Consider the following 17,366-nt stretch of genomic DNA (forward strand, 5'->3'; position numbering starts at 1 on the left):
ATACACAGTGAGTTTATGAAAATATCCGCACATTTTTTTGGCTGTAGTGGTTTAAAAGTAAAACTAGCAAATACATTTAAAAAGCAGTTAAAAAGGTGTATGAGCAAAGGCAGTTACAGAGAACTAAGCACTTCTGACAGGAAAGGTTCTGACCTGCACTAAAAAGCAATTAAAAAAAAGGCCAAAGAGGATAAGAATAAACAAGTTTTACAGTGCCAGGAGCTAGTGGAGCTTTACAAAAATCTGTACCGCTTAATATGTTTATAATAACCCAAATAAAAGGACAGTTTAAACAGTGACAAAGAATGCTGACAGTACTATGTTAATTTGAGATAGGGGGAAGTGGCTGAAAGTGAAGAATACAAAAGGATTATTCTGGATCTTATGATACTCAATTACTGGACTGTCATTCAGAAGATCCATTTCAATGCATATTGAAATAGGTAAATATACAGCAGGGAAAAAACAATCCAAACCTTTATTTATGTAGTGAACGGCTTTAAGCTGACTGTTACCATTCAGAAATGAGATCTTGGAATTACAGCAGATGGCTCTGTGAAAACACTGCATCTTCTGACCACTGCCACGGTCAGAAAATCAAACAGAACAATTCCCTAGGATCTGTTAAACACAAAGCAGAAGAAGAATACAGGAAACCTCAGTACGCCTCTCTCTAAACTATGCCTCTAGATTACTTGTGCAGTTGTGGTCATTCGTTTGAAAAATAATACAGTAACCTCAAAAACATTCAAATAAAGATGACAGTATTGATAAAGAGTACGAGTAAGTTTTGTGAAAGAACAAACTAAAGCTAAAGACGCCTCTGAAAACTAGATCACCAAGTAGGAGTATGATAGAAGTTTACTCTATCATAGCCAAAAAGGAATAGAATGCTCCTGTTTTCTTCCAAAACAAAGAGCTTAAGAGCCATAAAACAAAGCTAAGAAGTAGCCGGTTCACATATGATGACAGGAAGTTACCCTTTGGAATTCCTTGACCAAAAATTCTGTGGACAACAAATACTTGAACATACTGAAACTGACTGTACAAATTCACCAAATTAAAATACCTCTGAAGGTATTTTAACTATCTCTAAGGCTTTTATAAACAAATGCTACTTCTACTACATTTCTGACCTGAACATTATGGAAAGCTGAGCGATCATTCTGAGGAACAAACATTGCATATTCATCCTGTTCTTGTCACCTCCAGATTTTTTCCTGTGGCTAATGTCAGAGAGAAGAAAGTTGGGTAGGTCAGTCTGACCTAGAGCACTTAAAACTTTTTTGCTCAGTCCTAAATCTATATCAGAAAGCGAACACCTTAAAGATAGCAATACTTAAAAGAGCTACTTGATTCCTGTTTCAAAAATAGTCTCACACCATACAATTGATCTCTCAAATTCACAAAAGAATTTAAAATCAGTGGATATAAGATTTCCAACAGGACACCCTGAAAATTGTATTGAAAATGCACATATACAGGTAATTATGCAGACACACATTTATAAAAAGAAATATACATTTCATGAGAATCATTTACTAAAGAAGCAGCATTTCATCTTTCACTTAGACGTGCTGATGTCTTATTTCTAAACAATGCAATACAGAAGGCAAGCCCAACAAGAAGGTATTTATCTTTTTGAGCTACGAAAGAGACAATCTTTGAAAAACTGTAATATTTTCATGAAAAGCAAGATTTAGTATATATATTTTTCTTGTTACTGTGCTGAAGTACATCTAGATGTACAACACTAGCATAGTTTAAGAAGGAATAATCTCAATTTAGCAATGAAGCAGAATATATCATACACAGAAACATGTTTAAAGGGAAGGAAGAACTTCAGTTATCAAAGGATCCTTCTTCCCTTCAGAAAAAAGATGAAGTGTGTTCAGGACTAAGGAGGAGTTTAACAAAGGAGGCTGAGACTTCATATTAAATATATAATTTCGATACCTATTAAAGAATATATTTATGAAAAGTAATAAGAATGCAAAGGTAAAAACGAAAGGATGATTCATGGTCTTGAAAGGGAATTTATAATAAAGTCCAGAGATTCTGTCATGTTGAGAAAACAGAGGGAGATTAGAATAACCTGAAGAAGACACTGCAATGTATTTACATGTGAAATACATCACTGCTATTAGGTCTCCCCATGATTCTGGTCTTCAGAAATACCTACAAGAAATATGGATCATAGATTGATTAAGCTGATAAAAATTTTTCAAAAACTTTTAAAAATCCCACAACGCAGCATTGATACTAGTTGAACTTTTTCCTTTAGAAAGCATAACTGATGAAATTAAGTCAAACATCGCCTGAAATACTGTAGAAAAAACAAAACCATCAACAAATAAAATTCTGAATTTTTCATTTTAAATCACAATCATTAATATAAAAATAAATATACAATTTATAGTTGCAATCTCAGAAGTTACTGTGTTAGACCATTTTGTCAAATGTTGTGGCTGATAGAACATAATAACCTCAGCAGGAGATTTGTTCCCCAGAAACAAATGATTAAAGGTGAAGTTGGTAAAAGTAATGAAAAGATTTAACTAGACAATGTATTAACAAAATACACGGAAAGGTAATTTACCACTCTGAATAGCTGAAAGCTCCATGAAATGCAATACAACAGCTACACCCGTGTTAGTAAGTTAATCTGTTTTAAAGGTTAAAATAATGAATGTCTTTTGGAAAACAAAAGCAAACACTTAGAAAACAAGTAAAATACAGTCATGAAAATTTCACACTGCACTCTGTGGTTCCATCAAAAGATTTCAGCATTTTTCCTAGAGTACTGAATGTCGAAACATATTTGAGAAGATGAATCAATATCAGCCAAAAGAGGACTCATGATGGATTTGTGGCATTATATTAATTAACTGTCAAGGAGAGGAACATATATTGAAAGCTGCACCAACTTGGAGGAGTATGACTGGAGCCAAAAATTTTGAGCAAGCGAACAATAAAAACAGCATGAAAAAGAGTCTATAGCATGAAAATGTTATTTTTAAGAGACTAGACTTTAAAAATGAGCACACTATGTGATGATTAAAGTGAGCCTAAATATAATCTATAACAACATTTCCAAAGGTTGAAAGGTTTGTAAAGACTTACGTGATTTGTAAACTTTCTGCTGTCAGATTATTCCACATGATCTCATTAGCTTGAAGGTTTTCATTTTCTTCTAGTAAAGATGTATCAAACTCTATTTCTTGCTCAATAACTTCTGATGACCTAATTTATTAAATAATTATTATATTTTCAAAAATAACATTACCTTTGAGTAGATCATAAAGCAAATCATCATGTATTGAATTATTTTAATAACTAGAATTAAAATTACATATGAAATAAAAGGTAGTAGCTGGATACATATTCTTTTTCTTTTGAATAAAAATTGCAGTCTTAAAATCATACCAGGTAATAAAATGACATACAATTCTCTGAATCAAGACCACAGCATAATGAAGGTTCTCAAGGGGTATCAATATGAATGGCTCCAATCTTGGCTAGTCCTGCTAGAAACCTGCACATGACAATTATGAATTCACACATGACAACAAAAAAGATAATGCATGAAGTCTTAGGACTATTTCGGCATATACTAATACAGAGTAACAGTTCAATAATGGTATAGAGTTTATTTTTACAGTAAAAAATCTAATTATCTGTTTACTCTGTAGTCCCAGGCACTGCTCAACCTGCATTAACTGCAGAGTGCACAGAAGTACCTAGAGTTCACTTTAAACTAGAACTTGGACAACGAGAGACATAAAGCAGAGAAAGTTTAGCCAAGAAGGCAAAGTGCATCCAAATAAACAGTGAATTAGCTTACACAGTCTGGACTGTCATGCATAGTCTGCTGTCAGTACCTAAGTTATGGTTCTTCACGTATAATAAAGGTAACTGAAATTTTGCTTTTGTACTGCCAGCCAAGCTTAGGATGGCTAAAGAAAGTCAGGTACAAAACTTGACTTTCAGCCAGCTTCCTACACATGCAAGTAGAACAATTTTCAAACTAGAGTAAAGCTTTACAAGTAAAAATGTAAAAGGAGACAAACAAACTCAACTCATAAGCAGTGTTGCAGTTTCATGGCAGGTTTTCCAAAGAAGAAACATGAACACGCACAACAAGGTGAAAATGTGTACCTGTGTGTATCTATGAAGTCATTATACTCAGAGTTAGGGTCTATCTGTTCAACTGAGGTCTGGATTTCTTTATGGACATTCACAATCTCTTCTGTTACAAGACTGGTGATCTGGCTATACTCATCCAAGATTCCTTTTCTAGAGAAGAAAAAAAATTCTAGTGTGTAACACGGCACTGAAGGTATAGATGGTATTGAAGATGCTTCAAACTTTCAATTTTCTGTTTCTACAAGCTCTTGCTACAACTGGCTAAAAAAAGGAAAAATAAGACAATATATTACTTAGAGAAATAACAGATCAGCTGGGGCCTTTTCTTTACAGATTGACTATGAGCCTCTAACACCATGGTCCTTGTACTGATTTCAGTGCATCTACACACAGAGTAGCTAAAAACTGTAGAAACTACATGGAGAAGGTATCTATATAGCTCATTGATGACATTCTTCTTTACAAAGGACTTACTATGCTTGCTGTATGCTACACTAAAGCTTTTCATGTTCTGACTGTCTAATTATATTCTGGCATAAGTCAAAACAAGTCACAAAATAGTGTGCATTTCCTTTAAAACTTGTTTTCTTTAATGTTTATCTTCTTTCATGTATTCATTTTATGATTTGTTATTCAGACAAAAGTAAGCATAAATCACAAGTTAGTATATTTTTACAACAAAATCACACAAGAATTTCCTGTAAAAAAAGTACAAGCCACCCAGCCATGTCTTTACCTGCTTCCCAGAGTGGGAAAAAGCAGGTGAATAAGGAACAGCAAAAGAATAGATGGTATTGTGCCACTACTCTTAATAGTATCCAGTGACATATTCTCAGAACACCCTCCTATTCTCTTAATTTTCAGTTTTCCATAAATGAATCCTCATAATTATTTCCTATTTCAGCTTTCTCGTCAATAAACTTGCCAGGCTGCCAGGCCTTTAATCATGCTGAGATTTTGTAAAATACGGGTGACTACTGGCCAGCCCAGAGCAACATGCAGAGAAAAAAGATATCAATAGATTTTTCCTGGACCAGATGTCAAGTTACACATACTCTGTAGAACATGTTACGTGATCAGATTTTTTTCAATACTTTTTCTGAGGAAACAGACAAAAGAAGGCATTAAATCTTGCCTTGCCTATGAGCAACATGTGTGAAAAGGTTCCAGAAAATAGTTTAGAGAATATGATTACAAGATAGGCAAACAGCAACTACAGCATGTCATCTCAAAGAGAAAGGAAATCTGTCAATTACAAAAAAAAAAAAAATCATCAGCAATACTAATCTATACTTATTCAAGTTTACTGAACTAATTTATGAGCAAAATCAGGTTATTAAGGAAGTATGTTTCACACAGATGGCCACACCAGGCTCTACACCTGAAATCAGCACCTCTTTCTGTACAACAAAGTTAGTAGAAAGGAGTAATTTTCCTGTACATTCAGATTTCACAAAAATGTCTGTGTAGTGACAATTTTTTTCACAGGTTTTTCATTCCAGATATCACAGAGGCGAGTGGGTGAAATAGGTTCTTGTTCCATCATGAAATTCTTCAGTGAATTATCTTGTAACTCTGAAAAATCACTTTAATTACAGCACGGAAATTCAACTGTAGCTTTTTGCTGTGATTTTACATACAAAATTAAGATGAAAAGGACTTTATAGAGACTACTACAAAGGTGTATTTCATTTTGTTATTTGCACCAGAATCAAAGGAATTAGTATGATACTGCATAGGGCCACTAATCTGATGCATCTGCATCAGGTAAGCATGCAAAGCCTGAAATTCTCAATTCTCCCTCACTTCCTGCATGCTGAAGTCACGATGAACACAGACTTCAGAGAATGTAAGAAAATGAGTTAGAGTGCCTCATATCTAAATGACAAAAAAAGTAAGTGCCCTTTCTTTTAGGCTAAGTGATTTAAATAACACCCCAGAAAAAGAGCTACAGTGCAGACTCCCATACCAACTCACATTGTTCACGAAAGACAAACAGACAGCATGGTGGTTCGAAACTAGAAAAGAGAGTTTAAAGTCCTCAGAGATCATCAGTTGGCACATCTGCTGTAATGATGTTAAAAACTATCTATGATCTTTCAGGAAAAAAGGTAACTGTATTTTTAAGGTTGAACTCCTTACACTGAGATCAGGATTATATGATCCTGTTACTTCTCCAACACATATGATAAACCATGCATCTGCCTGGTCCTCCTCCACAATGACTTGCAAGACAGCTGGCCAGTTTAAATCTAAATTGTTGCTTAGGAGAACTTTATAAGACTACAGGAGATGCAACAAACTTGCCATAATATACCTGTACAGTATATATATAATATACCAGCCGAAGGACAAAGCATGAGCTCAGATATAAACACTGAACTTAATCTGTAATATTTTAAACTTTAATGACAAGACAGTGCCTTGTGATGATGTTTAAATAACCACCCAAAAATACAGTGTGCATTTGTCAACTGAAAGACAAAAACATGTTTTTTTCATTATCCCTTGCTATACAATTAATCACAGATTATGATGTTCAAATAATAATAAAAATTAATTAGGATACTACATATATAAAATTTCACAAGTGTAAATATATATGAATACATCTTACAGGGCTTTAATCATTTCTTCTTGCATCTTCTGTAATGAATCAAGTAACAGAGGAAGTGTAGTGTCATAATACTGGTGCTGATGTAACTGTGCTCCTTTCAGCGCCAACACATACTGATTATGCAACATGTGAAGCTTCATAGTGGCTTTCTCACACCGGTCTTTGGCTTTCTCAGTCTCCTTTCCTAAGAGAAAATAAAAAAGAAGGATGCATGTGGTAATTTAAGAGTATGTAAACCTGCAGACGACATAAATTTAGTGGATTTATGATAAGTTTGCACCTTTTTCTACAGTAGTCTTTTTAAGGCACTTCTCTGAAGAACATAAAATCTTACTGGTTTCAGATCACTAGCAAGACCAAATGTCTTGATTTTCTAGCTAAGAGACTAAGTAGGAAAAAGTTGATGGTTTGGTTTTGGGTTGTTGTTGTTTTTTTTTTTAACAGCAATGTGAGCATTCTTTATCTAGAAGTATATGAAAACCACTATCTACATTGTATAAAAATAGCATAACTATGAAGAATAAAGAACAAAACTCATACACGACAATCATAAAGCTAATCTTATTTACCTCAAAGCAAGTAAACATTTTTTAATGAAAATGTAAGAGATGTCCAACCCAGTCACATCCACGGTTCAGTAAAAACCTGTCACTTATTGCAAGCAAAAATTCTATTGCTACATATCATCCAATAAAGCAACAGTGCAGCCTCCGTATTTGTAGCTGAACTCTCGCACTATTACTCCTGTCCAAAATGGGTAACTTCTCTACTATGATTTAACATTACCTTATCACTGTCGGTATCCTGGTCAGCAGCAGGCTGGACCTACAATCTCAGCTCTATACTGTTAGAGATTAGAAGACTTGAAATTCATGCTGACAAGAACAGTTCATTTCTGAATCCAAGAGCTACAAGGTACTTCAAGAGGTCACCCATACAATTTTTTGCCACAGTACTTGTACAAGTATGTGGCGTATGCTTTCATGATTTTCCTAAGATCTCCAATAACATAATTTTGCAACTTTCTAGTACCACTCAGGACTAGTGAAGGTTTTTCCCCACCCCCCTGCCTCTTCACTCTCCAATGTAAATCTTTACTGTTTTAATTTAAACCCTTACTTACTTCATATGGGCCATGGCGATGAGAAACAGATTCTACATCCTCTACAATCCATCCTTTATATATTAGGCAACATACTCTTCTCTTCTGCCCAGTCTTCTAAACTTCATACTAACTGACTTACAGGTCTTCCCTTGTAAGCCCTGTTGTCTTTTTTTAGCTGACTGGTTCACAATGTTACACAAGTACAACTTCAGTCAAGGCTTAAAGTCAAAGAACAACTTTACATTCTTGATCCTTCTAGCTCATTGAAAAAAAAAAAAAAAGAAAGTGTTTTGCATACCATACGAACATGGCATCACTTGTTATTTCTGCTTTGGCATCTGATGCTGCCAAGTAACACTACTTTTTTGAGACTGACTTCTCAGTTTATCAAATTATTTCTAACTGTACAGCTGCCCTCCAATGCGCTTTTAGTCCCTTCAAAGCACAGTGATGCCTGGGAATGTGATAAGCAAACTCTGAAACTAGGTAATGGAACACTGGCAGATCACCCAAACCTAATCTCAACAGACAACCTGCAATGTCACATAGGATACATTATTCTGCCAAGACCTCATTAACAACCATTCTCCAAGCAGCTTTATGAAAGTTTTGCACCTCTACTAGAGTATTTTTAACTTGGTCTGGCACTGCCCTTGACATAAAAGGATATTTTTGGTCATTTGCAGACCAAGACAAATATACTATAAGGTCTTTAAGAAAAATGAAAGGCATGTGACATGGGAAATAACGGAAGGTGTCTGAAGAAGGTTTGGAGGGGAAGACGTCAAGTAGTAGTTACAGTGTAGGGACTAGATCAAAGAGGAGAGGATGAGGCAGCTGGAAGTCACTGGATCTAGAAGCACTAAGCTTTCCTTGCCCTGGTCCAATCCCTTGGGAGATACACTGGCCAGGGAAACAAAAAGGGAGAGAAGACAGTATCAGAGTGAGAAATCCTGAATTATTTCTTGGCTTTTTTGTGTGTTTGGCCACCTCTACTCAAGCACATGCTAGATTACAAAATCCAAAATTATCTTCATATGTCACAGTTGAAAATGTCAAAACCCACAACTTGTCCATGTATGTCTTTAAGATACACCCTCTATCAGCTTACCAAAATCAGCATCTGTCAAATTATACTGTGTACCATCAGTACAGGCTTCTGACCTATGAACCACAACAAACAGCCTTTAACAGTTAAACTAAACTGAAAAGTTACCCTAAAGATCATCTCAACCACGCAACTAGAGACTTAGCAATACTGCCTCTCTCAGAAACTTAATTAATGGCTAAACTATCCCATTTTCCCTCCTGCCTTGAGGACTAAGTTGCTTTGATATACATTATTCCTCAGCAGAACACCTCTACTAACTGCAAAATAAATCAAATTATCATATATACTCAACTTCTGAATACAACCTTTGGACCTATAATTAATACAAGGAATGCAGCTACAGTATCATCTTCATATTGTTATTTATCTTTTAAAGCAGCAAAAATGCAGTGAAGCAGAGTGCACAGTTGTTCTACATGTCAATTAGCACAGAGGAAAACATCCAATTTTATCTGTATAATGAATTTCATAAATAGATCTAATTATAATTCCACTGCCATTAGTTGTTGACAAAACTGTTTAATGTATATAGAAACTGACTGTGTATACAATATGTCACCCCATAAACAGTATTATGAAGCTTGCAAAATTTAATTATGAAAGTTTGACATCTGCAAAGGCTGGCATTCTTTTTAAAGCATTCTACACAGACAAGTATTTCAATTGCTAGTAAAAACTCTTCCAGATTTTACTCCATACAGTATAACAGAACCATCCAGAAAAAAAATTTTTAGGGTATTTTCTATTAAAAAGGCAGATATGCTATTCTAAAGTTCTTACTATTGTAAGTATCAGTCTCTTGTTGTTTATTATTCAGCTCAAATGGAAGAACAGAAACTGGATAGGACAACCAACTGAGGAAAAATTCAGCTCATAATAATCACTTCATCTGCTTTTTAAATAAGCAGTGTACAGTGCAAATGCCTCAAAGAAAATTACTTTCAGAATGGAAATACCGCAAATAGAAAAAAAAACCATATATATTTTTGACTAAAAAGACATAATTATACTGAAAAGGTCAGGTTTTTACCCCCTTACCATTTTTTCCACCTGATCAAAAATTGTAAGTCAAGGCTTATATTCCCTTATATGTTCCCTACATTTAGTTACTGCCGATTTCAATAAAATTTAACACTTGTGAGGTCTTCAAATTTGCATTACAGAATTTAATGCTTTATTCAAACAGCAAAATTCAGAATCTGTGGAATACAGTGTAATGAACTCACTAATTCACACAGGACAAGGATCTAGATCCTGAAGGCTACCTGTAAGCAGGACATTTAAGACTCATGTCAAGATTCAGCACAAGCTTAGCTATTCAGATTTCAGACCCTACTTCATGATAGCATAGATTAAACTAATGACTGAGGCTTACATCTACTGTTGTTTCTGCAAAAGAAAAATCCAGTTAAGCTGGTTTAGTCACAACCCTTCACTGCAAATGTAACTAGTCAGCCTTTCAGCTCAGACAAAATCCTATACCAACGATATCCCATTCTATAAAAAGATTATATTTTTCCCTCTCCGTGTTGCCTTGCAACAATGGTAAGAAAAAAATGGCTACAAGACCTCCTGGAAGCATCAGTTATTAAGTTATTTATTCTTAAGTTTGCTTTGTTTTTATTTGATTTGTTTCTTTGGGACCTTTGAGGAGAGAAAAGGAGAAAAAAATGGAAATAATAAAAAAATCAAAAAGACACAAAAAGCTAAAAACTTGTCAACATCTAAGTATGCCTGAAACTCTCTAATTTTTGCATCTTTAAGTGTTTGTTCTTAAAAGACAATATATATCATCACTGCAATTATGCAGGAGTCATAATTGAAATACTAAGTAGTTTGTGAAAACAATATAAATCTGTCAGAGTTGGGCAAATTTTGGAACATCTATAATTAGAAAGAATTTCTTATCCAGTTTTCAAAAATGTCAGAAGTCTGTCTGTAACTCTCTATATTTTAAGATTTCCCTTTGCCTCCCACTCTTGGGAACTTAAGTGATACCAATAGGTATGACCTTCAGACATTCAGAAGTGATGACGAAGTTCATTAGAGAGTCAACGGAGATCATTGTAAAAGCTTAGCTTACAACAGATGAATTAACTGTCTGGATTTACGGCTCCTAGCTCTGAAACGTGACTTTCGGCTTCAGTGTGCAGTGAATGCTGCGGCATGAACAAACATTAATGAAGATAACATCCATCTGACAAAGGCGAATATAATTTTATTACACAAGTCCAGTTTTTTGACAATTAATTTAATTTAGTTGCAATGAGGCACACCTGGCATGACAACAAAGGGTTATACACTCCCAACAAAAACACAGTGGGAAGCCTTAAATATGGGATGACTTTGGAAACAGAAAAGCAGCAGAATTACAGGACAAACAAAATGAAAATTAAAAGGGCAACCTGAAGATCTACACAAGTAACGGGGGGAAAGATAACCTTTATACCAAAATAAAACTATGACTAACATCCAAGAGAAACTTGGAAGAGAAGAACATACATCAAGAATTCACATAACTGCCTCTGTAGTTCAAGGTGTGGTGTGATAGGAAGGGATGGCAAAACAAAAAAAAATAGTGGTGCCTTGTGTGGGGTCACCTCCAGCATCTGCATGCAGGGCATGAGGTGCCTACAAGGAACCACTGTGGAAAAATCCCCCCAAAATCCTCTCTAGAAACTCAAAATGACGGGGTGCCACCCTGAAATGCCTGTATACTACTGCATGGACCGTAGGAAATGAACACGACAAGTTAAGAGATCTGGGTGCAGCAGAAATCATGGAGGCATAGCAGGATGGTTCCCATGACAAGAGTGTTGGCATGGATTGATACAGGCTCTTGAGGCAAGACAGTCCAGGAAGACGAGAAGAGTGAGTTACCTGCCCTTCATGTGAGGGAGCAGCTTGAGTGCAGGGAGCTGTACCTAGGGATGAATGAAGAGCTGACAAGACAGCTTATGGGTTAAGTCAGGCAAGACTCTAGGAAAAGCCAAAAAGCTTGGCTTCAGAGTTGTAATTTTCCATATGAAAACCTCACTAGAGTATCACAACATTTGATTTCAGAAAATTTTAAAATGGAAAAAAAGCAGGGAGTATCAAGGTTTTCTTTTTCTTCTTTTTTTTGAATGAAGCAACGATTCTCCTCTGAGAAAATATTTATACCTTCAGTGTACAGTAATATTTCAGACAGAAAAAAAAGTTTCTTTTTTGGTTTGCTTCAGAGTCTTTCATTTTTGTAAATATCAGCACTAAAGTATAAAGCTGCCAATGCATGTAGTGATCTATTAGACAGTTTCCAATTTTTATGATAGCAGTTTTTCAAATAATTTCCCAGAACCGCATTTATCTTTTCATCTACATATTTTCAGCATTTTCAATAACAAAGGTAATTTCTGAATATTTGGCTGTCTCCACATTGTAAGTCCCTTCATTATTTATCTCAATTCTGGAGACACACATTTTCACAGAGCATTATTTCACTGTGCTTGCAAAATAATATTCCTTTATATTATTTGTTTGCATTATTCTACTGAACACATTCTTTATACTCATGAATGAGATCACCAAAGCTTTCAAATCTTCTTTTAACAAGATTTTTTTAAAGGAATATTTAAAATATATATACATATTAATGAATCCTAAAGCTTGACTTCTGTCAAGTCTGCTTCCACACATTGATAAATGGAGAGAATACTAGTGGGACCCCAGCATGATCATTCTCTTCAGTGAATTTTGGTAAGAAGTAAGCATTCCTTAAATTGAAGCAAATGCTTTTAAATACCTAGGTATGACAGAAAACAAGACTATTCTTAGAGTGACATATCAAGCCAAAGTCATTATGTATATTCAGGGTAACTGATCCCCAATAGTGAAGAATGTGTTACACAATTTGCAGTGAATTCTTGAGAAAAATTTGTTGCCTCCTTTTTTTGGAGGCAACCCTCTAATTTCACCATTTCTTCTATTATGCAATTCCTCATACTTTGTTCAATTTTCCAAGCCTTCATTACTGAATAGGAAAGACACACCTTACAGAACTTACTTTATAATTTGTCTATATTACGCATTTAACTGACCAAACAACATAGTATAAACATGAAAACTGAAGTGCAGTCTTTTCAGCTGCTGTCAGATGTCTGAGCTAATAAAGACCACTAATAAATTATCTTGGAACTATGAGCGCTAATCTGTGAAGACTGAGGACAGAACATCCTGGGGCTGCATGTCCATGTTGAGTGGGAACAATACACCCAAGCTGGTCTTCCACACTCCAAAAGAAGACACCAAGATCTCTTGGCATTCCACAAGCTTTCCTGCTCTAGAAGCTTTATTTTATACATGAAAAAACCACCCTCATCCTTGAAAGCACTGGTAGTGTCTATAAGTTGAAATACTTAAAATAGGCAGTTAATTTGAAATCCATCCAGCCTGCTGACATCTGAGAATAAGACAGACCAGTTTGGACAGTGCTACTTGTTTTGTCTTAACAATGGGAGAGCTTTAGTCAAAAATAAACTAAAAAAGACACCAACTAGGAGTTTCCCTGATCTCAGCAATAGCTGAAGGCAACACATGCCACCAGGAAATGTAGATTTTACAGGCGTCTCCAGATGAATGCACCAGCCACCTAACAAAAGTAGTTTCTGGCCACTAAGCTAGTAAAAAGAAGAGTAGGAAAATAATTTGATTTAATGAACACTTTTTCAGCAGCTCCTTGGTTATCACAGATATAGCTTATGGTGTCACGCAACTTGAGTGTGTACCAGAGAAGTCACATCAATTCTGAAGTATTAAATCACAGGAATTACAGGGATCAGAAAATATTCGTCCAGCAGATGCAATGTTGTATAATGTGCTAGGAATACTGTTAGTATTTCTAGTCTTCTCTAAATCACAACATTGTCAAAGAACACAAGCCAACCTAGGGAAACCTGGTACAACATATTTTTCTAGCAGCAAATAAATCAAATTATGAAATCAAATACTTAGAATCAATATCTCTTTCCTTTACTCTTTACTTCAGTTCCATTCTGTCACACAATAATATGGTAACATAGTTTCTACATTCAATCAGTAATTAACCAGTAAGAAGAAAATGATAAACAACTGTAACTCATGCATTGAAATTAAAACTGTAAGGAGATACCACATTTTATATCTATAACTGTTCTACAGTTTCCATTTTGTGTTCTTAACTCATTATTTATGAAATTTTTTTAGAAGCTTTGTGATTTCTTTTTAGCCAAACAATGGCTTTATTTATTGGCATAAATTTTGTTTTGATGTGTTTTCTTGCAGCAGCAACATTAACATGCCACAACTTATATACCTTGTTATCGAACAGCCCTGGTGTGTCAGCATAGCACTGTAGGCTCTGAGTTGTACACAATATGTCAGTGTTATTTTGGACCACTATTCTAAGAATTTTACACCATTTTTTCTCAGTATCACACATCCAAAAGCTTTCAGAGGCTATTTCACCATGGAAAAACAATTCAATAAATTTTATCTTATCGTTTGCTCCAATGACCCCAACATGCTCTAATGCCCCAATCTGGCAAACGAACATGCTGGGTGTTCATAGTACATACTTTCGGGGTTTTAGAAAGCTTTTCAACCCAGAAGAGACTATGGAAATCAATCTATCCATAGTCCTAGCTGCTGAAGTATGTCTCATCAGAGAGGCACTGGACTAGTTCTTGCTAACTTTATTCCCTCTCAACTTGTTTTCTCTACCCATACATAAAAAAAAAGGGGGGGGGGGGGGGGGGGGGGGCAAAAAAACCTTGTCAATCAAGTAACAACCAGCCGAACTGCCCCAAGAACAACCATGCAGGCTGCACTTGTGATTCCATGGCAGCAACAATACATGATTAAATGGAGTAAGGAATAGAAAAGCAAGATAAATTAGTCAGTTCTGACTGAGATGTCATGCAGCCACTGGTGGCCACAACAGGGCAGTGCAATCCAGTCTAAGGGCTAAGTGGCAGACAAGGCTCACTGGTGCACATTCTGCAACACAGCACATCTCACAGCTTCCCTGATGCCCAAGCACAAGTGCTATGGAGGGTTAACCAGAAGAACTCCTGAGCCAGGACCTCAGACACTTTCATCTTCCTCTAGATCTGGACAGCACAAAAACTTCCATAACAAAGCTTCTGCATTCTTCAGAAAGCAGTTCCCTGTTCCTCACTGCAAAACTATCAGAAAATAACCACCAGCATCCTTCCCACTGCCCTAAAACAAACAAAACCTGTAACTAAACAGTATCATATTCAGCACTAGGCCCTTATTCTTATTACTCTTTCCACAGGTCCTCTTAGTGTTTTCACCAAAACCTGAAAATAACGCATAACCCTGCATTAGTGTTACGAATCAACATGCTGATTCAAAGTGACTGCTCTGTTAGCTGGTAGAAAGCATAACTCATAAATTCAAGTTTACCCAAGTATACTTCGTGACTGCAGAAAAAAAAACCAACATAAAAACAGAAAATCACTTTCCACTCTTAATGACTTTGCCAGGCTTTATCCTTTTCAGTTAATAACCTCTACTGTGTGTCTTTAGCCCAGAACCTAGTATCACTTTCAACAACTCAACCAGAAAACTGGAAAACTAGAAAACTAGAAAACCACTTCTACCTCTTCCACTAACAGCAATTTACTCTTTCACTAGGAGACAGTTTTGCTATTCCAAAGCAAAACAAAAAAAAGTCACTAAATTTCAAGATCACTTGCAAAACAGAAATTTCTAAGTCCTTTCTTTGCGTGCCTTGCATTCTTTTCAAGTTTACCAGCTTGTAAAGCTAGAGGTACACAAATTTACTGCTAATTCAGCATGCACCCAGGGGAAAAGACAAAGTAGTATGTCCTAAGGAGCAGTTGTCCTATTTAGCTCCAGAAATGCAGGGCCACGTACTGTGATGGAGACTTGGTTTACCAAAGGAACGGGGTCTGTGGAGAACAGCATTTTACAGAAGTGGACCAGGATTGGTTCTTTTAACTCATATTTGATTATGCCCTTCCAACTGCTCTGGTAGGCACTGTTCCTTCCCTTGTTTTCAGTAATTCTTGAAATCCTGAAAAACCAACCAGTTTGTATATTAACAAAAGCAGTATTTCCTAATGGAACTTAATTTGGATAAGGACTAGTTACCAAGCTAATGCCTACAGTAATGAAGCATTACAATTTTAAGACTCCTCTAACTTCGCAAACCAATTTGACAACTTGAGGGCTCAGAAACCCTATAAAAATACTATGGCTTAAAAAAAAAAAACTCAAACAGCTCAGGTGACCTGCAGTCAATATACAACTGTAGTAGTTCACCAACACCACAAATGTTTGTAAACAAGAACATGAGCTGGGGTGCAACAGAGGAGAGGCAATTCTGCATTTTTAGGGGAGAAAAACCTGCACCATTTTTCTGGAGGCCAGTGCTTGTTAAAATAGATTTACACTAAGATGTTAGGGAAAGTGAAATTAAGTATGAACTGTAATAAGACAAATACTAAATGGAAGCTTGAAAGAAGGTGTCCTGGTTTAGCAGAAGGTCAAGGAAAACCACAGGAGAATTAAGTGTCTTACAAACAGCTATCTAAAGAAACATTAATTCAGTTAATCAGAGCCACATCAAAGCACCACAGCTGCTGACAGCCAAAACACTCTTTGATTTCAATGGGAAAGTCTGGTGCTTCAGGAATGGAGAATGATGAGAGCTGTAACAGGAAGACAGGATAAAAACAAACATACAAAGATTACAGCACCCTATTAAATTTTCCATATTTTTACAATTTTCCATAATTACCATTTACATGTATTTTCCCATGTTAAGTAGTTAATCGGAGGTGAGTCAAATAACCAAATTAAAGTTATATGCAGAAAACAGCTAGGAACTGGACAAAATGAACAACTTAGATTTTTAAGTGTATATGAACATCAGTAAAAAAAAAAAAAAAAGAAAAAGAAAAAAAGCTGAAGCTAAACAGTGCTGACTGTAACTCTTCTTATCCCATGGTCTTTTGTCATTATATTCACGTATCAGCTACTGCTCCAAATTTTAGAGAGATTTGAAAAGAAATAAATGTTCTCTCCACACTTACAGCTATTACATTGCACTGTGAATTATAATACAACAGAAAAAAGGACAGTAACTGTCATTTTTGGCAGTCATATAAAAACTTAAAGATGGAGCTTGGAATTCTATTTATACACTCTATCCAAATCATTTTCTCTAAAGAAAGAAAAATACCTTAGAAAAGCACACAAGAACAATAATTAACAAGTTATTTCAACACATTATAGAACACATCATAGAACAAAGGCTCACATTTATATTCTGATTAGCACATAAAACAATCCCTGCAGTTTGGACACATCATTCCCCAAAA

At 35.6% G+C, this 17,366-nt stretch overlaps 1 protein-coding gene across 7 annotated transcripts in view; it reads right to left on the reverse strand.

The window, feature by feature from the left end:
• Window positions 1-17,366, reverse strand: part of FER (FER tyrosine kinase) — a 166,161-nt gene that overhangs the window by 120,433 nt on the left and 28,362 nt on the right. For 4 of the 7 annotated variants that reach the window (XR_013958640.1, XR_013958641.1, XM_080636602.1 and 1 more), the window contains exons 6-8: window positions 6,764-6,947; window positions 4,159-4,296; window positions 3,124-3,243 (exon numbers count right to left, since the gene is read on the reverse strand). Coding sequence is in view for 4 of the 7 variants with exons in the window: in XM_080636602.1 (XP_080492728.1) it covers window positions 3,124-3,243; window positions 4,159-4,296; window positions 6,764-6,947 (442 nt within the window). In the remaining 3 variants the exon portion in view is untranslated. Of the gene's footprint in view, window positions 1-476; window positions 622-1,895; window positions 2,179-3,123; window positions 3,244-3,464; window positions 3,536-4,158; window positions 4,297-6,763; window positions 6,948-17,366 lie in introns of those variants that run through there. The other 3 variants (XR_013958642.1, XM_080636604.1, XM_080636605.1) reach the window with 3 other exon arrangements.

The sequence above is a fragment of the Psittacula echo genome (assembly GCF_963264785.1).
Source record: "Psittacula echo genome assembly, chromosome: Z".
In the NCBI taxonomy this organism is placed as follows: domain Eukaryota; kingdom Metazoa; phylum Chordata; class Aves; order Psittaciformes; family Psittacidae; genus Psittacula; species Psittacula echo.